At 30.6% G+C, this 25,426-nt stretch overlaps 1 protein-coding gene across 1 annotated transcript in view; it reads left to right on the forward strand.

Moving 5' to 3' along the window:
* Positions 1-4,509: 4,509 nt before the first annotated feature.
* Positions 4,510-25,426, forward strand: part of LOC116779564 (uncharacterized) — a 43,545-nt gene continuing 22,628 nt past the window's right edge. Inside the window, exons 1-2 of the mRNA XM_032673914.2 lie at positions 4,510-4,832; positions 10,217-10,688. Coding sequence (XP_032529805.2) covers positions 4,751-4,832; positions 10,217-10,688 — 554 coding nt within the window. The 5' untranslated portion in view covers positions 4,510-4,750. The remainder of the gene's footprint in view (positions 4,833-10,216; positions 10,689-25,426) is intronic.

The following is a 25,426-nucleotide window of genomic DNA, read 5'->3' on the forward strand; positions in this document are numbered from 1 at the left end:
TAATATATATCGGCGCAAGCAGCTTCAATGACGGATGCAACATGAAAATAACTCAAGGCTGGCATCAATTACTATAAAAACTTATTGGTCGTCGTTACTATTGTTAAAAGTAAAACGAAATCAAAGAGAATAGAACTATGTTTGAATTCTGGTATAAATATGACGTCTGGACACACGACAGCGGACTGCAGAGTTCAGCGAGTGCGGATCATAAAGAATGTGATTATGAAGAACCTTCGAGAAATACAAGAACATTTAGAAGAATTGAAGTTTCATTTTAAAATATCTGGAACGTACTGAAACAAGTGACATTAGTGACGTCAGCGAGGCTGGCGTCCTGTCTTTAAAATAATGAATTTGTAATAAATTCGATATATACATTATTTTGATGAAAAAATTCTTCAAAATGTTGCCAATTAGGTAAGTTATTCTCGTTACATATGGTAATATGGCAGATTGTCGCTCAACTATGAGTGGCTGCAAATGGTTCTTGCTATGCTAGTTGATGGGAAGAGCATGCTTTACATGTTGTAGTTCGGCCACTAGATTTTAATCATCGCACAAGTGTTAGGCTTTCTAAAACAAAGATGTGCCAACAGTAGCTGGCTGGATTATATAGCGCTGTAATACCCCATTGAGATATCTATCTGTGTGAGTGGGTTTCCAAAAAATTTTATATTTCTCAAACTTCAGTAGCTGTGCGATTGATATAATCCTTTTTTTTTAATTTATGAAACATCATTTGAATTGAAGTGGGTTGATAAAAAATTTAAATCTTATACTAAGTTAGATCGGTTTTAAGAGTTGAAGCTGTAGAGACACCTTAATAATAAAATGGTAACATCCGAAGTCGCTTTTGTAAGTTTTACAAAATTCTTTTATTAAATCGAAATTGAAGTCAAACTTGGCGTAATTAATTACAACTCAACGTTTGGCTCAAATTGCAATCCCTGAATTGTCAACAGGACGCGTGAAATTAATGGAGGCAGATGTGTATCTTCATATATTTAGTTACACTTGTTTGAGGCGTGAGCAGTTGGATACATCGATTTGGGGGAAAAATAACAATATGAAATAGCTCCTCCACTCTGAGTTCTGACATTCGTCGAAATTACTCGACTGTTAAATGCCTGACTTAATTAATACATTATTAATAACAATTATTATTAAAGAAATAAAAAGACGTTTTAAAGAAAGTATTTGTTTTTTTTATTTAATTTAATTTACCTTAAAAAGATTTCTACCAAAAACAAAAAATGTTTATTAAATAATATGATAACGAGCATACAATATTCCGTTAGTTAATATTTTTTTTATATTTGTTGTTCCGTAACGCGTTTTTATAAAAGGTCTTACGTGCGGTATGTAAAGTGCATTAAGATACCAATATGAGGATGACATTAGATACATATTTTTTTATAAATCTGGGTATTTTATTATTCTCTACATTAAAGCGATCAACGTCGCTGATTATTTTCATTTAAATTTGCAACAATACAATGTTTCCAATCAAATGTCTGAAAAAGGACGCTTCTATTAAAAAGGCTTAGGGGATAATCTCCCGAGATTGAAAAACATTTTGCTGAGCTGTGTTTTTTCATTTGCTGTATAAAAGTGATAAAAATTGTATTATTCAGAGCATCCTGCTATAAAAATCTAGAGTTTAAATACAACTTATTCAAGAAGTAAACTAAGATAGTAAAATTAACTAAATTATAGAAATGTTTATCAATACGATACACTGTCATAGATAATTAACAATTGTTATACTAGCTTAGAGTAAGATTTAAGTATTGATTTCAAAGGGGAGCTGAAACGGCAATTGTAAGAAATGAGCAGGTGTTGAGAGGTGATTTACGATTGATGATGACGTTGATGGAGTCAGTTAGCACACATCTGTAAGACCATCTGTACGTGGTAAGCCTAATAACTATTGTAGGAAGGACTCTCTATTATCCTGTATATTATACTGCATTTTTCAAAACATTAAAGGTCTTTTATTTTGGTCGGGTCAATTAGACGTGGTAGATTTGAGTTCTTCTTAACGATAACTTCTTAACGATAAATATACAAATAACATATATAAGTAAATAGTTATTCAATTTGATGTATTCCTCTCTTGGAAATGCTTGGTAGTTGTAATATGATCTTTAATCGATAAACTTCAGTCTAATCTATAAGGATTAAGGAAAGACTAAATGTCAATTAAATCTTGGCCTTTAGATATAAACATCAGAAATCATTATACAAGTGAATAATTAATAATTAATGTAAAAATAACAATGCAAAAAGTTTAGTTGACTTCGCCGAGATTACTATTCTGACGAAAATATTTTTAAACAATATGTGAAGTTTTTCCAAGAAATATGTAGTTGAATGCATTTTTGATATTTAAATGTATTTGAAAACAAAAAATCTCTTTTATGTATCGTGTGATTTTATTATAAATAAGGATATTCAGATCAATAACGATTTTTTTTGTAGATGTAATAAAATATAGGAGTAACCACTCCACATATTTTATTAAATTTATATAAAATACCAAATGATGGTATGGAGACGGCCGAAAAGTCACTAAGCCAAAAATCAAGTCAGCGAATTTTCAGTTTCACACTGTCATGAAAATTATAAATACAGATAAACTAAAATAGAAATTATAAAACAATTTTACGTCTTAAAGAACTAACTACTTTTGGAAAGAGGTATTAATAAAACGAAGGTTCCAGGTATTAATAGTCATTCGATTGCAAGAAAGTTTTGATCTTTATCATAGAGGTGTTTGAATTTAACACCAGCATTGTCAAAGGTGACAATCCCATAATATTAATAACGAACGCACATCACGACAGCTATTTTTATCGGTTAACGTATCCCTAATCAGCGTCACGCCCAACATTAAAATGTATGGCCAGAGTAACATTAACATGTCGCTTTGGGAAAAGAGGCACGTAGTGTTGTGAGAATCGTCGGTTTTGACAGAACAAGCTATCAATGTATTTATATATTACAAATTTGGAGCCTAAAGGCGGTTAATGGAGTAATTTTAAGGTTTCATGCCATAAAATAAACCAGAATTCCTTATTTTCTTGATATTCTGTTTGTCGTTTTCTTTGTAAACGAATGCTTCAGAGTTGCTGTTACGACCAAACACAGATCTGCCATAGTAAAATTAATCGGACTACCTCAATTAAAAGATAGGACGTCTTAAGCTCCATTTACAGGCAAATTTCGATGTTGTCAAGCGAATTAACCTAATTGAAACTACCTGTTGATCTAGAGTAATGAAAAAGTCTAGCCATACTTCCATTGTATTGTTAGTTGGTCCACTAAAACTTAGTTTTCTATGTAGCTATTAAAAATAAGAGTCCTGTTGATACCTTTTTTTTTAATGTTTCAAAAATAATTCATAATTTTGGTGATTAAGGTAAAACTAATGTTTGCATAAACACAGTGTTTGCAGTACACTATATAACTTATCTAAAAGTAGCTTCCAGTAATGTCAAAAAATAAAGTATAAAAAATACCAAATATTTTTTTAAAAATTTAATTCCAATGAGGTTTAATTGAGATATCGCTTTAAAAAATATATTATAGTTGAAGCATTTTGTCTGGCAGTGTGTTGTGTGCAGCTTATTTTCAGAGTATTTGTGGGTGAATGTTTTTGGACAACATAATTAACGCCTAATCGTGGTACGCCGAGCTCTCCCTGTTACTATTTAATCAGTTTACTAAATTCCTAGTTAACGGACTCATTGTTTATTTAAATATATAAGCAATACAAATGGAGTGGTTTAAAGTGATGTCAATTATGTATGGAATTGTAATAATACTGGTTTTATGTTGCGGAAAGAGGAAATTAAGAAAAATACAAATGAACTATTCATTTGTATTTTTCTTAAATTCTTTAGTCTAGTCTAGTGGTCTAAATTGGAAAATAATTACGGAAGTGTCTTTTTTATGTCTTGTAAAGTCTATACATAACTTATAAAATATATATATATATATTACAACAAAATATTTAAAATAATATTTAAAAAGTTCTGGCGTATATATTTTGTAACTTTATTAATTCTTGTCCAAGGAAAGCGGATTTTCAAATCCAAACAAAACAAAACAAGTCGATTTTCAAATATATTAGAACGAAATGTAATAAAAATTAAATGCCAAGGTTGTAAAATATGTATAGAAAAATTAAAAACTTCATTTTAAAAGCACATTACTACGAAGAACGTCGAATCTCGTTGGCTGAGAACTTAACTTTTAATCTACAAAATTATCAGCCAACGAGATCGTTCAAAGAAATGACGCATCTAGAATAGTTTATACCGGATAAACGATTCCCAAAAGTATAGATTTAGATAAACAGTTGCAGATTAATTTTTATAAAAACAATAAATTCTTTTGAGAATACGATCAATGTATGTCGGACTTTCCCAAAACGCTACGAGCTACGCGACTACGGTTCGGTTCGCGAGTTATATACGGTTACAAAACTGTGCAAGATTTAGTTCACTGTGAACGTTCGTGGACGGAAGGCGTGTCGCTTCTTCGTATACATTTTGCGCGCGTATTCAAGTACGCTGTCATTCAACCTTTAATCCAATTATTGGTTTTAAAATGCAGGGTCAATGACCCGTATGATAATAATGGGATATTGATATTAGTAATTAATATGCGGTTGTTGGTTTTCACGGTTTAAGGTTTTGTGGTTTCGGTGGAAAATGCTTTGGGAGGATGTGAGTTTGGAAAAATGTTGAAGGCGTTTCGAACGCGATGTGTGCTTGGATTGACGTGCCTGGCTTTGTGCCTCGGCGGTACCAGAGGACTAATAGGTAAATTATGCATAAAATAGTTACATAACATTTTTTGGTATTATACTCCTCCATATTTCCCTATTATTTTCTCAGCAAAAAACATTATTACTGTCAACACTGCTACTGTCAATTCTGTTTGTTTTTATCCCAAACAATGTTTAATTAATATCACCAGTCTCTTTATTTTCTTTATCTTAATTAAGAGAAGAAAATTTCAAACAGCTTTGAGAAACAGTTTTAATATAACGTAATTAAATATAACGAACCTTTCGGGAGTTATACAAATTATTTTAAATTAAACTAGGTTATGTTGAATAATATATTTCTATAAAGTATATATCTTATAATTTTCATCGTATGGAGGCCATAAATATTAAACCTTCAATCTTTTTCTTTGATCAAACACGATAAATAACGGTGAAATTGGCAATGTCATTTATAAATAAGTTTTTTTATGTATAAAAGTAGTTAAGGCTACGTATCGAACATACTGAAACGGCGAAGCTAATAAGCAATAAGCCGTTAAAGTTGAAGCAAAAAAATAACCGCGAATGGCCATTAGTTGGAGCATAAATTTTAGATGCTCGGGAAGTTTCATTACAGCATCGATTGACAAATCGCTCCCTTAAAAATTTCGACATTACAATTTGCAATGATCATATAAAAATGGCATACGGATTTTGCTAGGGATTAAATGTTATTGTTATAATTTTTTTACACGATAATGACTCTTAATCGATATAGAATACGACTTATTACTGTAGCATTAGAAACGAATGACGCAAGGGAGATTCCTTTGTGTGGATTTGAATGCCACAGATGTGGACAGAATTTATTTGTGATTTTTCTAATAGACACCTCGCCTGTTATATTTATATTTCTATTGTGATTTTTATATACGGATACAGTTCCATAAACACCTCGTTATAATTTATTTAATGTTGGGTAAATATCCGAATATAGTTATTCTTAGAACCGTCGTTTTGAATACTATAAATTCCGCTTTCTCTTAATTGAGATTTCTGTTTAAATTTGGGTTAGTGGCACAAAAATGATACAAGTGTCAAATCGTTACTGGATTATTGCCAAGTTTAAAATTTTAACTGAAAACTGTTCTAGTTGAAACAAACTGCTAGTTTCGAAGTTCGGAGTACAAGTCGCTGTCGAAGGCTGTTTGATTTTAAAAGTACGTACAGATATTGTCGTGTTTGAGCTTTGAATTTTTATTTGTATTTTATTATATTTCTAACAGCCATCGGAAAGAGTTTTTGTGAATTTTCCCACTTTTTGTATTAGTATTAAAGTTGTGTACTAAAAGTGTAGTTCAATTATTAAATATATATTATAAATAAATGCTTTAATAAAGTTATATGCTTTGAATTTGACTTAAAAATAATAAGAAACGTAAACATTAAATTTCAATCCCACAAATTCAGCTTTAAAATAATTTTACCCCAATTACTATAAAAACGTCTTCCATTCCTTAAAATTATAAAAATTTAAAGCAGCTTCCATCGTCACGTAAGAATCAGTAGCGTTTTATTGCTTGTTAACACGCTAACGAGATAGGAAATAAATTTTTCGGAGCGCGGAGTGAAGCAAAATATCATTAAACATTGACATCTCAATCTAGAGCACATAAAGTGATCTCGGAGAACAGGCTTACACAAATTACCCCTTCATTTATAACCTATTTTTTTCTATGAGAGATATAAGAGTGATTTTTAATTTTTTTACAATACGGCTTTACACGTCAAGTTATAAAAGTCATTAATTACGAGCTTAAAAAACTCACCGGCACTTGAAGGTTTTTTGTAGAGAATGATTTATTGCCAACAATACCTGTTAATACATCGTTTGTGGGTGATGGGGATTTTGTTTAATGTCATGCTCATAAATTAGTCTGGAATAAATCTACTCCTCTTCATATGTCTATTACAGTATAAATATATTACATCACCACCACCATCATTACCTTCTCCATGCGAGAAGAGGCTTATGCTCAGCAGTGGGCTTCCGATAGGCTGATGATGATGATGATAATGATGATATTACATCAGATTTCAGATTCTATTCTTAATAAAGGTTTCATGTGAATGTCAGTTTAAATATCTTTCTGAAATTAAAACCATTAAGCTAAGGCATAATGAAGATATCTATGATTTTTGCGAGTACGCATTTCGATAAAACTGGCTTTCGTATATATAACTTTATTTGTTATAGAGCATTTTACCAGACATTTTTGTTATTTTACAGCAAGACTAAAGTTTTAATAATAAAAATAGGTTGTCTAGTTATCTGATAGATTGTGATTTGAACCTCAGTTCAGGAATATACCGTTGACTAGGTAATACATATAAATTTAGTTACAGATATGTTGGTTACGTGTAAGTTGTTTTATTGTTCCCTTTTTAAAACTGGGGTCATAAATATTAGTTAGATTCAGTTATAACTGTGTGACGAATTGATGTACAATTATAGCGTTATCAAAAAGTTTAACAACGCATTAAAAGGATTCAGAAATATTGAAGCTACAGGCAAGTTCGTGCTTATCAGGGAAATGTAAGAAGTGGGTCACATCCTGTCTCACGCCGCCATGGTTCTATACGACACGATAACGTCTTTTATATGTGTAATCTAGAACTGTTTTGTCTCCCCCAAATGTAAGCACATCTTAAAATCTGAATCTTAAATAACTAAACAATATTTAAAAGAAACAAGTAAGAAATGGTCAGATTTTTCTAAGACAAGTTATATTTAAAATTAAAAAAAAAATCATTTTTATTGTTATTTTTGAAACACACAATTTGCTATAAAATTATATTACAATTGTTGACTTTAAATTATTAAAAATTTATATGTTATTTGACGGATATTACATGCTAATGGACACAGGTACCTGTGCTTTGCATCTTACCCTCATCAGGGGTGCCACCCTTCTCAATACAGCTTATGTTTTGTTGTGCACAGAATTGATTTCCACGTCGCCCTTAAACTTGAATGCACAGGCTGTATTCACCATTGTGCATGAAGTGCGCCGACAAATGTCTTCAAACCTTCGGATTTTTTTCACTTTTCAAAGGGGGAAAACAACCAATTTGTCTGATGATGTCTGGGATAGCTACATACACGTGTATTTTCGCACTTTCGAGCGTCAAAGGCATAGTATCAAAGGTATGTCGGATGTAAACTAAAAAATATCTCGTTCAGATGGATAATCTTTTAGTTATGTATTTTTTACCTTCTATTGGAAAGGATTTTTTACAATATTGTTTTACCCTCCAAATATTCGTTATTTTATAAGGACACTGAGGAATAAGAACAAATTGATCCAACAGGGTAACTTGTCCCCACCACACCTAATTAAAAGGAAATTGTTCCTTAATCCCTCTATTTAACGTTTCATTTCGATTAATCAAGACTATTCAGTTAATTCTGGTCCTCGAAAATGGACCACTGTTAATAGAACCTCGATCGTGTCCAAATTGTAACAATTTTGGCAATACTTGCCAAACTGTGCGAACTTGGCAGTTCAATAGCTACTGGTTGGCAATGCCACTGTTTTGGATGGTAGCTATGGTAACGCTTGTTCTAAATTGGATGCTCAGGGGTGGAATGGGGTAAGAACGAGAAGAATGTAGGATTTCGTGTGGGAATAAAAGGGATGTTCTATCAGGGTTGTTGCAGTGCGCATTTGGCAGTGTATGGTTAAATTGTATTAGTCTACATGGACGATCCTCTTATTTGGCCGTTATAACTGTACGTTAGTGGATATACGAGTAGGTTAGCGTTGATGTTGTGATTGTCTATAGAGTTTTACGTTTAACTAAATTTGTGTTGGTAATGTTGTTCTCTCTGTTTTCTCAAACTAGCTTATAATTTTATCAAGGTGAAATATATACTGTCATGCAAAAAGTTACACTTACAGTCCTTGAAAAGGAACAATGAATGTTTACTCTGGTTACTTAGTGATGCTATAAAGCCGATGATAAAGTACATTTCGGCTTTTAATGTATCGTTTTAGTTCATCTTACTTAATTATAATTTAAATCCATAGGATTTGTTGGATGTAAGCTTTGTTAATGCTTCCCTCCTTGGGGTATTAATTAAAACTGGGGAGAATTAAAACTAAACGAAACAATGGATTCTGTAAGCTAGACTGAAAAAGGCACGTAATATCAGATAACGCTCGTATTGTTATTCATATTTTTAGAAGTACTTAAGATAAAATTGATCGAATTCATACTATACTGATTGTTTGAAAGAAGAATAACCTCTATTGATTTTTTGTTGAATTAATTCTTAAGGGTTCTGATATTAAGGGCATTTAAAGTAAAGGTTCTCTACCCTCCTACTTTTGAGTTTCATTGAAATGTTAAGTCAAATATTTAACTAAAGGGAATGAAGCTCTGTACCATTTTTTTGGATGGCTTAAATTATGCAGCCTTCATACGTTTTATAGCTTTATAAGAAATATGCGTTATGTAAGGAGATTTTTTTGTTAATTCATATGTTATTGGTACAAAAAGAATAGTATTATATATAATTTAATATTTGGTAATAATAATTTCTTCAAAAGATGGCAACCGTAATAACATTGTAACGAAAAATATTGTCAACGACAAACTTATTAGATATGGCTTTCGAGAAAAAATATTTTATATAAAATATATTATATCAAATATAACAAACTAGAATTTAAACAGTCGTTCTTTAATAGATAGCAGTAAAATATATTTTTATACCTACGAAAGTTCTTGTCTATCGAGAGCTCAATTTATAAAACAACTGAGAAAGGCATCTGGACTTTGAGTTTTATTGCCATTGAAATGGAAAGGGGTCAAATATATTTTTATGCGTGAATGTCAATTACCATAAAAACTATGAATACGTCTAATATTAGCGCCGCCCATAAAATAGAATACTCTTCCTTCATTTTAATAGAAGTGAATGTCTTCCCATCAAGCTCAATGTCGTTTAAGCTTTGTTTTACAAATAGGGGCTTATTTAGGATAAATTGTAAATCGTCTCGTGCATCTGTAATCCTCTCAAATACACGTTATTGCTATCAATCCAGCTCTCTTTGATAAATGGGTTTGTTACCTCGATATATTTCTTATGAAAAATGTGTTTACACTTTTATTATTTGATAATACTCTTTAAGTATTATAAATTTATTCAAATGCATAACCCGCAGAAGTTCATTAATTCACATGGTGTATTTATTGAACCATGAATGGGCCTTACCGGCCACACCACAGGTGATAATCTTCCTAGCACAGTTTTACGACGTACTTAAAATATACCTTAAGTTAAATAACAACATAAATATAATTTTATTTTGACTATCTTCATATCTCTTTCATTTCTGTTTATCGATTTATTTGTATACTTTGTTTTAGAAATCGTAGAGGAGCAGCGATGCCACGATTATGAGTTCCGTTTGACGTGTCGGGACTTGGACACTCATATAGCAGTTCTGGAGGCGTGGTATACCTCTACAGAGGATTACAGATCATCAAACGACACTCAAAGACCAGCCAGACTCATTAAAACAGAAAACGATTCGGAGCTTGACCAAGTTTACGTGTACTATAGTCCTGAACACAACGGCGTTTATCAGTTGACCAATCATTCCATTGAAAATGTTACTAGTTCGAATAGTTCCTTTGAAACGGAGTTCGGAGTTAATAATAGTTGGATCAGTGATGCTTTTGAGAACATAGATATGTCAGTGGAGTTTATAAATACGAGTGAGGTTTGCGGTATTGTGAATTTCGTGAGGAGTTATGCTAGTTGGCATGAAGGTGACAAGCGCCGGCTGCCGGCAACAAGGGTGTCGTCTGTGAATTTACGAGCACCGTTAAGTTACCGGTAAGATTATTTATTAATGAGAACAAAGTAGTATGTCATGCAAATGTTGCATGCATTATGTTCAATGGTTTTACACCGTTTATATGTTTATCAATTTATTTATATATATTAGATTCTATTATTTTTTTTTAAATGATGATCTGGCTTTATTTCTTGCTTTCAGCACACTCTCGTCTGTGTGTTTTTAATTTAGTTTTATTAGATTTTTGTTCCCAAAAACAACTACATATTCTTAAAAGATTAAGAATTCCAATTCTAACTGTTATATAAATTTTTCGATTAAAAGACGTGCAATGAAGACCTACTTTAAGTGTTCTCGTCTTGTGATTACTTTTTCAATGTATCCGACATTCCAATTTAAAAGGAGATCTATACTGTTTTCGATCGCTATACTTGATTATACGCGTTTCTTTGGTTTTGCCAACATAAAAACAGTACAATTTCCACGGTAGCCCTAATATTTATATATAATTGTAAAATGATACGGAACCCAAAGCGTTTATACAACATAATTGATACAAAAATGTCTCAAACAGTTGCGTGATCCGACGTCTAATCGAATTATAATAAGTATTCAACCATTTCGTTAACGGTAACCGTCGGCCCTTTTACATTTATAAATACCATCACAAACTTCGTTACAAACGGAACGGTACCAATAGAATGCATTCGATTACGTCTAATTGATTTGAAATATTGGGCGCTCGTGTTTCAATTCGTGAAATTATGTGTTTGTATTGCGTAAATGCTGTCTTTTAGATCGCGTAGCTTTTATATCTAAGTTCCTTAATTGTTGTACTTATATATAACGTAACTATTTGAAAGCTTTCTTATTTTATATAAACAGAATACTATTATGATATTGGAACTAATATTCATACAATAATAGAAACTCAATACCTCTCGAATGCTTTCATTGTCCGGTCATTGTATGCGTTTCCGGGTTCGTGTCTCTTGAGACATATTGCATGCGAGCACAATGCCAGTTACTTTAAGAAGAAGTGTTACAATAGTTAAGACCCAAAAGTTATATAAAATTTTATTCATTTGGGTTTTATTAATTACATAGGATATTAATACGCACTTACACTCATCAGCAAAGCAAAGAAATGAGTTCGATTTTCCATAGAAATAGCAATTTAATTTTATTGTTTATATTTCGTGAATCTGTTTTAGATCAGAGAGTCGGAGAAAATAAGTTTGGAAACCAGGTTCTGTAATGAATGTATTGTTTGTAAAAAAAGTCAAATTGTGTAAATGTTTCTTAGGATTTTAATATAATTTTGGCGCCCAATTTATTGTGATCGTAAATCTTTACAGCTTCGATCGCTTCCGTAACGTTTTTATTACAACTATTTATTTATGTTGTCATGTCAAAGGTTATCTTAAATACGAGTGAGGGAAGTAGCGACGGAAAGATAAGAAAAACTATATAATATAATATTTTTCTTTAAGTTTAGAAATAATTAAAAATTTCGGAGTTCTGATAGAAGCATAGTGTAAGAATATGTTAAAAAAAACTTTTTAATTTAATTTAATATTAGCTCATATTATTTAGACAGTAAGATTTGTTTCCAGAGCGAGAATATAATAGCTATATCTATTAATGATGTCATATTTTTTCTATTTGTTACACATATATAAAATAAAGTCATTTATATAAAGTGAATTCTAGTAAAGTTTCTTTAACGTTTAAACAGGGATCTATATATTAAATAGTACTTAGTAAACATGTAAATTGCGTAATATATTTATGCGACACTTAAAAACGACGTAGTTTTATTGCATCTGGCTTAAAGAGTTTATGTTGAACTAGGAATGATGGTAATTTAAAAGTAACACGCCTCATAGACTCTTATTATAAGCGAGGGAGAAGCATTACCGCTGACAATTCCCTGTCACCACACATAATGTACAATTTGTCATTTAACAATAGATATATTTGGAGTCCGCACAGGGGAAGTGTTGTTGTTAACATAAAATATATCAGTAATTTACACCTTATCAAATGAAAATGGGGTGTAAGTTTTTCGATGTAAATATTTAACAAAAGTCAATAGATCTTACGTGAAATTCTCGTCTGTCTGTCAATTTGATTGAGTGTCTTAGTTTCTTTGATGTTTGTTGTACCAGCATTCCATATTGCGTCACTGTCTGAATGTTCATCCTGTTGCTATATATAGATACGTTTTATAATGTTATTTATTCTTCAATCATTTAAAACCAGGTGAAGTTTTTTACAAATTAGTTTTAAGGGAACGTCGGCCGCATAACGATTTAATGAATATCTGAGTAGAGGTAGCCCTAAACTCATAAATAATAACAGATTACCGTTGTAACGGCTTTATTTTCGCCCGAATGAAATTTAGATTGTAATCTCAATAAAGCAAATCTGGTTCGAACATATTTCTTTTGATTGGTCCATTTCTTCATTTGATTTATCTTCAATTTTAGATAACTAATTTAGTATGTATAAATAAATAGCTGCTTTATTACGCTGAAATCACATACACGGATCTTATAGAGGAACGGTAGTTAATTAAAGTGTTTGTTGTTGACAACACGTGTTTTTTAGGTGCAAAGAAAAGACGTATGGACTAAAGTTCCATCAGGTTTAGCCAGAGGAAGTAGAAATGACAGAGAGAACTAATACCAGAATGATAAGCAGAGAGATTCGCCTCACAATATTTTAAGGCATTCGAGATCATTTACGCTTTTTTTTTTAAACTGAGGTTCAGGCAATTGGCTCTATGATCGTCCACATCCATTACACTTGTAGTTTTCTTCCTAGAAAAGACTTAGTGATAAAGTAAAACTCCATGCTTCCCTCCTACCGTGTTCAGTCGGCGTATCTGGAAACAACCAGTCTTGATGTTTTGCATTTAAATTTACTAAAAAGACCATCTGTCCTGAAGTCAGGGTGACAGCTGCCTCACTGAGAAGTTAAAATGGCATCTCCTAGTTACCGCTGTGTGATGGGTAGACACTGGCAAAGCTGTTTTCTTGGCCAAAATCTCAAAGTGATCAATATCAAAATGAATCTCAAATCCTCCTTACGGGTTCACCACACGGCATGATTTTGTCTAGTGCGTGACAATGCCGACAGTGTATGTTATGGCTTCCTGCCGAGTAAATGTATACATGCATTTTAAGATATCAATGCAAAGTAAAATATATTGTGGCTTTATTAAAATATTACATGGTATCCGTAGGATAATTGTTTCTAGTAGGTATTGTTTTAATAACAAAGATTTACAGAGGTATATCTAATATTCAATTATGAAGTAAACACTTTGTCATTAGTACAACCTCGTTCAGTCACCCCCTATTTATTCAGTGAGATAAGAGATGGGAGTATATTCTCATTATTTGCACAAATACTCGTGTTACCGACATAAGTGTGAATCTTTGCCTATTAATATAATTTAAAGTGTTATTGAACGTAACCATTTTTTTTTCTTATGTAGAAGATTTTTTTGATTTCCATTAAAATATATATTAGTAGAATAGAGTAGAAATGTAGTTCTTGAATAAGACTACGACATTATAGAAGGCTTCACCACATATTAAGTACTATCTGAAAAAAATATATGTTTAGTTTGAAATCAATTACATTACATTTGAATTCTATATTTGGCTTAGTTTCATATAAACGGTAGGTACGTAAGTTTCATACTATAAAGTGACCTCATACGGATGTGTATATTTTAACTTTTACACTTTTGTTATTTCTTTATTATAGAATATCATGATATATTAAATAAAACGAAAAAAAAGATATTTTTAAGAATAAAATTATATATTTTTATTACGCTGACCGTACACTAAGCTCATAAAGATATTTTCGGATTAGTATATAGTATCTTGTTGCAGTGTTTTTCTGCTTGTGGTCGGGAAATTCATTTACATTCATTTGTTCAAATATTAAAAAATATAATAAATTTAGATTTCAAGCACATAATAACTTCTATATTCTTAATTTGGTTCAATAGTATTTTTTATTGTTAGATAACATTAGAATCAGTAATGAAAACTGGGAAATAATTTTTGCTATTGGCCGATTTATTTAGAAAATTCCGTATAAAGTTTTTATAAGAGCCTGTCTTTATTCTACGTGGATTTTATCCTTTATGTCACACTGTTACGGTTCATTTTTGAATGTACATATGTGTTTGTGTTTAAATACATGCATGCGGTCCATAAACTTGAAAGCATGCGATAGTTATTTTATGTCTATATTAACGTTTTGCATGTTATAATTTCGCGTTTTTACCAATGATATTGAAGTTATTAAACAAGAGTCGCTAACAGGAATCGTAAAAATAGTTGAATGTACATTATTAAAGCAATTGACTTTTGTGAGTACTTTTAGAAATAAATTCTAGAAAGAGAAGCTATTTATGGTAATGACTAAAATGTAGAAGTTGAGTTGAGTTTTGTCACGGATAAGAATATCAAATTCATATACAATCTGCCAAGATATTGTACACCGAGCAACTAATAGCAACGTCTTAAAAGTTTAAAAGATATTTAGAGAAAACTTTTCGTTGAGTTATTAAGAAACATATTAGTTTGATCTGTTCATATTTATCTATTTTATGAGATTTTTTACCTATACGTAGTCCCATTATTGAAAGCATGAAAATAAATTAAAACCAAAAATACGTAATACACTATGACTGTAAAGAACTTAAATAATAACAAAAATAGCAAGGATGTAAAATATTATAAGATTCACTATACATAAGAAATAACAATAGCAATGATACTACTTACATTTTGATTTCAAACCACATTCGGAAGGAAAAGATATTGTAAAGATAATTATAATACAGTCTGTAATATCGTAGATTTTTGACTATTTATATTTTAACATATTTTAACGGAGTAAAATAAAATAAATGTAACAAAATTTTACATAGCAAACCACAAAGGAATGGGTGTATTATAGAAGTTTTAAAAAATATTATTTCGTAAAATTTCCTGAATTGTAATGCCTCATAGATAGTCGGGAATAAAAATAACTTAATTGAACAAACTCTTAAAGTTTTCTTAAGCACCGTAGAACAGGATCCAAGAAATTAATTTTTTCGGACTGAAATAGGACGACTAGATCTTCTTATACAGCGAAGATGGCACACAAGACGCTATTAATATTAGAGTAGTCCCCGGTCTCAAAATATAGCGTCTAAAGACTTCTATCTACTACACAAAAAAGTTTTTTCACTTGAAATTTCTTCCTTAGTAATAAGGCGAAAAGTTCTTAACATTACTCATTCATATAGGCAGCATATAAGTTTTTAAGCGGTATATAGTGTATGTAAGATTTACAAATCATTCACTCTCATAAATCATTCACTCCCGCTCACTAATAAACGATATTGATGAACTAGACTGACAAGTTCTCATAATTAAGTTACGAGCAATTTGACGCCCCCGTTTCTTGTAATTAAAAACACAACCAAGCGAAGTCCTGCTCAGCAAATGTAGGTTTTAGGTGTGTGAAATAAAGCCTATTATTATTCACCTTAAATTATATTGATAATAAAATATTGAAATAAAAAATTATAACACAATACTCTCAAGAGAGGAAATAAACATTTTACTTCAATCGTAATGAATGTTTTCAATAATATTCGTTATGTAATTATTTTTATGGGAATGTAAGGGTTTTTTATTTTATTTACTTGGGTACATGTATATAACGAAATATAAAGGAAATGAATGTATTGTTATAGGTAAAATATCCACTTTCAAGTACGTATGTAAACGTCAATCATAATAATCAAAATGTAAAAAAAAATATAGCAGATGCTTACGACACGACAAAGCCTGTTGTTAGACGTATGTGGAGTGACAGACAGTTTTAGGGATTTCCTAATGTTAGTAATTTTAATCCACCTATTTCGTCTCACAAAGTTAACATTAAATTACAATTTTATAATATTACTTAGGTATCAATATTTTAAATGAAATTGTCACTATGCAGAATATTAAAAGTAGTCTAGTAATCTCTCTCTTTTCGATTTCAATGTTGAAATACAAATAATTATCTCTGCGAGATCCCACTCTTGAGACCAGTCTTTGAACACATTTTATTGATTGATTTATAAAGATCGAGTCTCTGAGAAAATACAGTATACAGAAAAAGAATTATTTAACGATTTGTACGAATGTTGAATTGGGTCTTTAAAAGTGTTTTGGAGTTGAAGCAAAATTATTTTTAATATATTGGTTCATCATTGATTAAGGTTATTCACATTAAATTTCCGTCCCAAAATAATTATGTATATCCAATTATTTATGGGTCCTGATCTGATTCAAAACAATATACTGATTTACCACTAACCCAACAACCTTCTTTTAAACCGAAGTCTAAAATTCCGTGACGCCTTTATTACTTTTTGTTAAGGTTGAAGTTAATTGGAAGAATATTAAGAAGACAGACATGATTTTTATAATTATACACTTTATTGCTATTGATTAAGACATAAAATCGAATTGAGAAGAATTTTATATAGAAAAATAGAATAGTTTACCATCCGTTTAATGCAATATGCTATTACTGACAGCTTCTTTGTTGACGTTGTTGCTTTTAAACTTTATTGATTTGATTTGCCAGCTGTTCGATTTGTCCAGGTCCATTCAATGAAATGTTTGATTTGAATATTTTTTTTATGAGATATATAATATTTATCTGAAGGTTTATGAGTGTGGGTGACGAAAGACCGCATAGCTGCGGTTTGCGATTTGATGCTTACCCAATATTTTGGAACAGGTTTGCATTTGGGATATTGTATTACAATTAATAATATTACTTTTATGTTGTGATTAATGACGCTGAGTACTCTTCGTATCTGATATGTAGGATAATTGACTAATGCTTAAATACTTCGTTGTTATTTTTATTTTGGTCACTAAATCGGGGTTAAGTATTTATAGCTACACTAATGACAAACGGAAGGTAGATGGAAAATGTCGTCAATCTTGTTTTGTGTACATTTCATTCGGAATCGATTTATTTGCTAAGGTTTCTGAAATCGATGCCGACAATAATTAAATTTGAAATCAGGACAATGCAATGGGAATAACACAGGGGCAAACTATTACGAGTTTTATTTTCTATTAGGAAATTTCACTAAGTATTATGTATTATACGCAAAAATAATCCAAGTAAAATTATTACTAAGTATATATATGTATATCCGATTTAAGAAAGGGTCCTTGAAGTCAAACACAATCATGAAGATGTCACAAAATTTCTTTCATACGAACTGTATTCTCTTTTATATGACAAGATAGTTTATATTGTTCAAGAATGAAATGAAAATTGAAAGAGTATTGCGAGATATTGATAGCACACTAAAATAAATAGCCAGGAAAAGTAAATAGTGTGGATGGTGTTTATTTTGAGATCGTGTTTCCGTTTACGTTGTTTGATGTATGTAAAATAATGTATACTGTTACCTACTTGCGGCTTGTAAAAATGTTATACAAAATCTGTAACTTCAGCTATCATGTTTGTATGGATAAAGAAGGAAAATTTACAGGGAAAGATTGGATTAAAGATACAGAGAATAACCCTGGACTTAATTAGTATTAAATTAAACACAAATACATTAACACAGCGAGATGTTAGGGCGATGTTCAGGAGGTCAAATTTATGTGTCTATTACAAAGTTAATTATAACATGGGTTTTCATGAACGTGTCTTTATGTCGTTAAGTCAGAGCTTTCATAGCGAACGACTTTGAAATATCCCGTTTTTAAGTTGATAGTAAATTCTATAGTAAGCACTCTATTATCTAAAACTGAGATTATTACGAAATAAAACTTTATCTTCCCCCCTTTGTTGTACCGAATATAGTCGGCTGTAAATCAACTTTATTCAATAAATAAATCACGGTATGGTTTTTAACGTGCGAGGCGTTCTAAACGTTTGGCCATTCGCCATTTTTATTGTTTGTTGTTCAATGGTTACTATGAAGTTTGTGTGGTTATAATTTTTTTTTCAAATGTTTTACTTCAAATGTATGTTTAATTTCTCTGTAAACATTTTAAATATCAATACGTTTATAGTGAAATAGTTTTTTAAGAAAAGGTTTTAGTAACAATAGCCAGGTCTACATGAAATTATTAAAACAAATTTTTAGGAATAAAATTTATAAGCTTTTAGGATACTCCTCGTTTTTTTATTGTTTTGTAAATAAGTAATTTTTTTTTGCTGTAAAGGAAACGAAACGTCGGAATTATGTATTTCAAAAAAATAATGAACAACGAGTAGTATCCGTAAACATTACTTTCGTTCCAAGTTCTTTAACTTTCTTAAAGATTAGAATTAATCAACAACAGATTTAATAAATTACTGTCATATAAATTAAAGCGTGATTGATAGATATTTGCTCAACACATTTCTGAAGGCGAGTTCTTTATGAAGGCTCCCTTTGCCTTAATATCAGATGACTGTTTGTCCTCGTGTCCCGATATTGAATCCTACTCGATAAGTACCGATGACAGACAAATTTCGATTTATTGGACATTGAAATTTTATATTTAACCATTTTTCGATTATTCCTTCGTGAGTGTGATTTATGTATGTTTTTAAATCTGTATTCACTATAATATAATCAATAGAGATTAGTTCATTTTTGTTTGCTCGATGAAATTTATATATGTCTAGAATTTAATGTGACTAAACTCCCTCGAATTTGCAATAAGTATTATATTATTAAAAACTCATTATACAGGATGAGAATAAACGTACATTTTTATATTTATATAAAAGTTCTTGTTGTCTGTACTCCAGATACAAGACACGCTTGCTCTCTTTTAATATACGTCGCTTTGTGGAGTATACTTGTCCATCTTTTATCCACTTTATTTGTTGTTGGCCTTTGAGCCTTTAATTGCAGTATTGTAGTAAACGCTGTAGTGTTCTATTACATACTTTGGTTCTATTTACATAAAGGACAGTTTTTTTTTACCTAATTTCGGTAAGCTTTTACTCAATACATTCTTATGATAATATTCGTATAGAATTAACAAGTAATAATTAATTAAAATGTTCATTTCTTTGAATTTTAAACATTTGCCTCAACATTTCCTATTATTGCCGTATCTTTACAGTTTTTCTTCTGCAATTTCCTGTCTTTTGGAACATTTTAGATTTCAAAATATCAGAGCACGTACGCAATCGTAGTTATGGCTCTAGCCTAATGCCAGAATTGAGATAACTAACTCTCTATCCAATACACTGTATGTCTGTTTTATTTTTTAATTATTAAAAAATGTAAAATACACATGTAAGATGTAACTTACAAGAAGATTCCATTTAGTACATTTTTTTGTAAACAATCGAAATTTAACTGAAAAGGAGGAGGAGAGATAGGGTGGGGTCTCATCATTTAAGAAACACTCTCCATTATCCTTATATCTGCTTGAAAGGCACTATATTTCCTGTAAAAATGTTAACAAACTTTCCACCTCCATCGGTAATATCTCCTTTTTTTCTATACCTATAATAACTATCTAGTGGTACCTCTGCATGTTATTGCTTATCATTGCTTATTTATCTGAGAGTCGTTAACTTTAGAAGAAATTTGAAGAAGTACTCTCGATGAGAGAATATAGTCAAAGAAGTCTTTCGTCCAGTTTCTAACTGTTAATTGCCTACTTAATTTTATCTCCACTTCGCAGTATGTTCTTTCACTGTTCTGGTTATTATTCTTAGATGTTTACAAATTATAGTTTGGTTTTTGTTTGAATAGTCCGAATGTATGTCGGTGGTAATTTTTTCTTTGCCTTGGTGCAATATTAGGATCATGTTGATACATTACCGCTTCAAAGACGCTCACACTTCTTACAAGTCTGAACCACTATCGCTCCCACCATCCTTCTCCTAAACTAGATTCACTGTTAAACTTATCGACATTTGTAAGAGCCCAGGTGTTACTGTTTTGTTACTAATAAATAAGGTTAGGTCAAATCGTTCATAATGATAATTTCAAATATACGAACTTTTTTATTTAATTTCAATATTACTACCCTCCTCTTATTATTTTTTTATTAATTTATTTATTTCAATCATAATTATAATTACTTACTTTTTCCTCGCTAATAAATGTAATGTCCTGCTTTGTGGAGTATTTTTTGGGCTCACACTACAACTACTTAAACTTATCCGCTCTACTGTTGGAATAAGACTAACTTGTAAATTAGGCACATAAAACAAATAATTCTTTAGTATTAAGAAAATAACGTTATAAAAGGTGAGGCTGAGATATTATAACGGCTAAAAATATAGATTGTATAAATCGCCTACCAGAGTTAGGTCACTATAGTTTTTCATTTAATTTATAATTTTTAACTACTTAATATAGTTAAAATTATTGCCTCATTTATAACCTACGATTCGAAAAAGTGATTTTGTGAGTTTGATGTGTGAGGGTGTGTGTGTTTGTCTGCGTGTGACGTCTTAAACTCAAACGGATCAACTGATTTTGTTGCGGTTTTTTTCATTTGAAAGCTAGTTTCCTTGCAGTAGTTGTTAGCCGTGCTCGGGAAATATCAGCCTTGTAGTGTAAGAGTATCAGCTCTTTATTAACACAAATGTGTTGTATGATTACTCGATAAAGCGCCCCATGTCTGCCATAATTAATTCGTAGAAGGACTTTAAAATGTTTTTAAATTTAGTTATAAGACTGTATATACTTGTAATATATGTAATATTACATGACTTCGGGAAGCATTAGAGCTTCTATACTGTCTTATTGTCTGTCTGTCCTGTTTTAATTAATAGCATCCGTAGTTCTTTATTTATTCATAATTAGTCCTCCTTTGAATGGGTCGAGTCCTTTGTAGCAATTGCAACTTTGACCTAAGTCGGAAGACCTTATATAGTCCTTCATAGTCGGAATGTAATTTAAAACTTTGTTATAGAAATGATTCATATACTATTCTTTATGGTGTCTTATTTGTTTGAAAAATATAAACAATGTATGCGTATGTATAAATGGGCAAAGTTTTGAATAAAAACTATTTATTAACTTTATGTTTTTCTAAAATCAAGAGGCTCTTCAGCGCATAATAAGCCGACGAAAAGAGTTCGAGCGGTAAAGTTTCTTTGCTGCTGCAAATGCTGGAGTAACGGTAAAAAAACAGAAATATAAAAATTAAATGCCGATTTAGAGCTTAGGTTTTAAAAACTACTCACGTTATAGCCTGTAAGAGGATATTTTTTTGAGTGAAACTTTACACAAAAATGACATATGTATATTAACTTGAACTTTTAAAACGTATATAAAATAATTATATTTTTACAACTCGTATAAACCTCTTAAACCTCCTCGCTATATATTAGTTATTAGTTTAAATGTACGAGTACTGAGTTGTCCTAAGAATATGGGATCCACGGAAACAACAACCGGTATTTAGTGATCCTCTTGTTATAATTTATAGGCCACATTTAATACAATCAGAACTGCGAGCTATATATGTTCACTATTGTCAAAAACTCTAGTAAACCCATTAGCTTATTTATGGTGAGAATACCATAAATATCTTCAAATACTGTGGTCATTCTGGTAATTTATATCAAATAAGTGATAGATCTTTAACTATTTGGTCAACCGGTAAGTGCAAACCGGCTAACGACGGTAAAAGTTATGCTTTAAAATAACTTGTTTGTGTTAGCATTCCGTTAGAAGTAAATTTTATTTTGTGGTAAGTATTCACTTTGTATAAACAAAAATTTTTAAAGTAAACCTCCTTAAATAATTCGATTATACAAGAAGGTCAACGTTATTTTAATCTCCAAATGAAAAAAACTAAGACCAGAAAAAAATAACTCTTGAATATTCGTGACGCCACAATACAAACTTTTTGCGCTCCAACAATTGGACATTGGCTGTATATAACAACACGTTTTTACCGAAGATTAGATCAATGCTGTGTTGAATTTATTTCTTGTGTAACTACGTGAGTCGTATTGATAGATTTTTATATCAAAGTAAGATGAACCTCAGATAGAAATGTATATTTTCTTTCCTTTGCTACTATTTTCATTTGACATTTGATATTTTAATATGACCCTGAAATTTGAATGGAATATTATGATAAGATTACTCAGTTAATTAATATTTTGAAAATTTGTTTTTGTGGACTTTATTTTCCAAAAAAAGAGGTTTTGAATCTGACGCAATAGTTTTAAATTATTTCTAAGTATATTTTTAAGACTAATTTAAGGAGTAAGTCAGAACATGCATGCTTCAACAATTACTTTAAAGACATTGGCATCCTATAAAAAGTTGTATTGTATAGTAAAAAAAATCATTTTTGATTCTTTTTTGTGCAAGTACTTCAACTAAAAAGTTTATCACAAAGTTTTTGTTTAAAGTAGAATTCGATTCGTCCAATACATTAAATAACATTGTTTAGTAAAACTTAAAGAAAAAGTGAGTTTTCTATATTTATAAGATATAGAGCACTAAAACCTTGTGTTGTTCTTAAGATTGCGAAAAGCTGTATAATCTAGTAAACCCCGTAATGTAGGTCATTTAGCCTCGAGTTCTAGCATATTGTCCGGAATCAGCTTTAAATAAAAACTTTATGCACCTTTCTTATTTTGCACCGTTTCATATAACTTTAAATTAGCTACAAGTTCAGTAGAAAACGTTGTGTTTTATTACTGATTATTTTTATCATAAAACTGTCGTCAAAAATTTAATTTGGATTTACGTCTTAAATTATTAAAACTTTTGTTCCGAACTCAATTCCAACACGACTCAATGGTTTTGTTTGACAAATAAAAGGTTTCGTGTAATGGCTTCAACTGACCCTCCCAAAATAAACGCGACCTTTACCCCTTTCATTATGAAAGATCGTCGACCTATTTCGTTGATATTTTCATTCATAAATGACTTCTGTTTGCAATAAATAAAGCTGTCTTCATTGTGGGAACTAAATAGGGCAGGAGCACACGTGACACTATTACGCAACATCACCGACGTTATTTGGCTATCGGTTGGTATTTTACTGTTCTGGTAATAATGTTGTATATAATATTAATATATAGAATAACCTACATAATATATATTAAAAGACGGATACTAATCATTAAACTATAATAAATCTTAGTTTAAAATATACCAACATATGTGCTATACTATACACACTTACGTCACTCATACGACATGCGATTGTTTAAACTATCCAACATTCTTACTAGAAGATAAAATTAATTTAATTTTGCTCAAAGGAAGAAGTGAGATTTTTCATTTTGTTGGATACTATAAGCATATGTTAGAGAAGACAACTAACTATAAACTCGTGCATCCTCACTTGGCTTAAAGTGTCAACATTAAATAACAGACAAATGTGACGAAAATCTTAAAGCTTCGGATAATCTTTATTTATTATTTTCAAACAAGAATTGAATTTAGTTTCCCAATAAAATATACTAATAAAAGATCTAAATTGTTTAATTTATAAGGTATGACGTTTTGTTACACCAAATTCGATTTTATTGCTCCAAAACTGTCAAACCCAAGCAGGAGTATATGTATGTCGTAATAATTTAATGATTTTTTTCCGTTTACGAAATCAATGTTAAGTCTGCCTATAAAATTGCGACTTAATTTTGTTTTACTGCTATCCGCGTCCAGAGCCCGACGTCACGTTTTTCGATGTACTGTGTTTCGCAGTTTCTCCTGGTCACTAAGATGTTAAAATCAATTCAATGTATCATACCTATACATTTAATATACGTTATTATGAAGAACAGATTAAATTTATTTTATACTATTTTTGTGAAAGAATTACCAAATACCTTATAATCGTGAATACTCATGGATATTAACATATTATTTATCGTCTGTTGATATCATAATTTATAACGGCTTATTACTTGTCTGGCAATTTGTCGTCTTGTCTCATTAACATCTGGTGAGGCTGAAAAGATTGATGGAACGGCATGTTTTCTTAAGAGCCGCAAATGACGTCTAGTGATTCAGAATTAAAAATATATATATTTTTCTTTTGACTTTTTATTGTTAGTAAATTACACGAAATACTTTTAATAGATTAAATTTGTTTCACGTATCGTATGACGTAAACACAGTTATTTATATGTGAATGTTAATAAAACAATATTAATGTTCTATAAAAGTCATTTATATCCACGGTATTTATTTTAACATAAAAATAGTGAAATGTTTTTACAATACATCACTTTGAAACATTTTGTTCATAAATTACAAATAGTCTTTTAAAACATCGCGTGGGTATACATAAACCATGATCCTAAGATAAACTTGTGTTAAAACGTTTCAAAGGGATTTCAGAATATTTTACTGTGAGATTTCTTGTTGAAAACCATTATTTTTATATAAATACAAGTTTTATCTAGTTATTTGAATCCCGCAAGGTTGTTAAATAAAATGTTATTTGTATAACCGACACACATAAGTACATAAAGTATAAAAAATGTATGAGTTTTTTAGAGGTAGTATTACGGAGCATTTCAGATTGTTGTTCTAAATTTAGCTTAGGGGCTAGATTTTCTGGATTTTATCACTGATCGAGCTAATATTTGTATATCGAATACTTACATTTATTTTTACAGATCTGGAAGGAAACTTTAATACAGAATTTTAAATATCTTGAGAAATATTCTATGATATTATACCCACTTATCCCGTGCGCTGAGAGCTAAGTCGTGTAGATGGTAGATTTTTGCTCAG

The sequence above is a fragment of the Danaus plexippus genome, chromosome 2, assembly GCF_018135715.1.
Source record: "Danaus plexippus chromosome 2, MEX_DaPlex, whole genome shotgun sequence".
NCBI classification, from domain to species: domain Eukaryota; kingdom Metazoa; phylum Arthropoda; class Insecta; order Lepidoptera; family Nymphalidae; genus Danaus; species Danaus plexippus.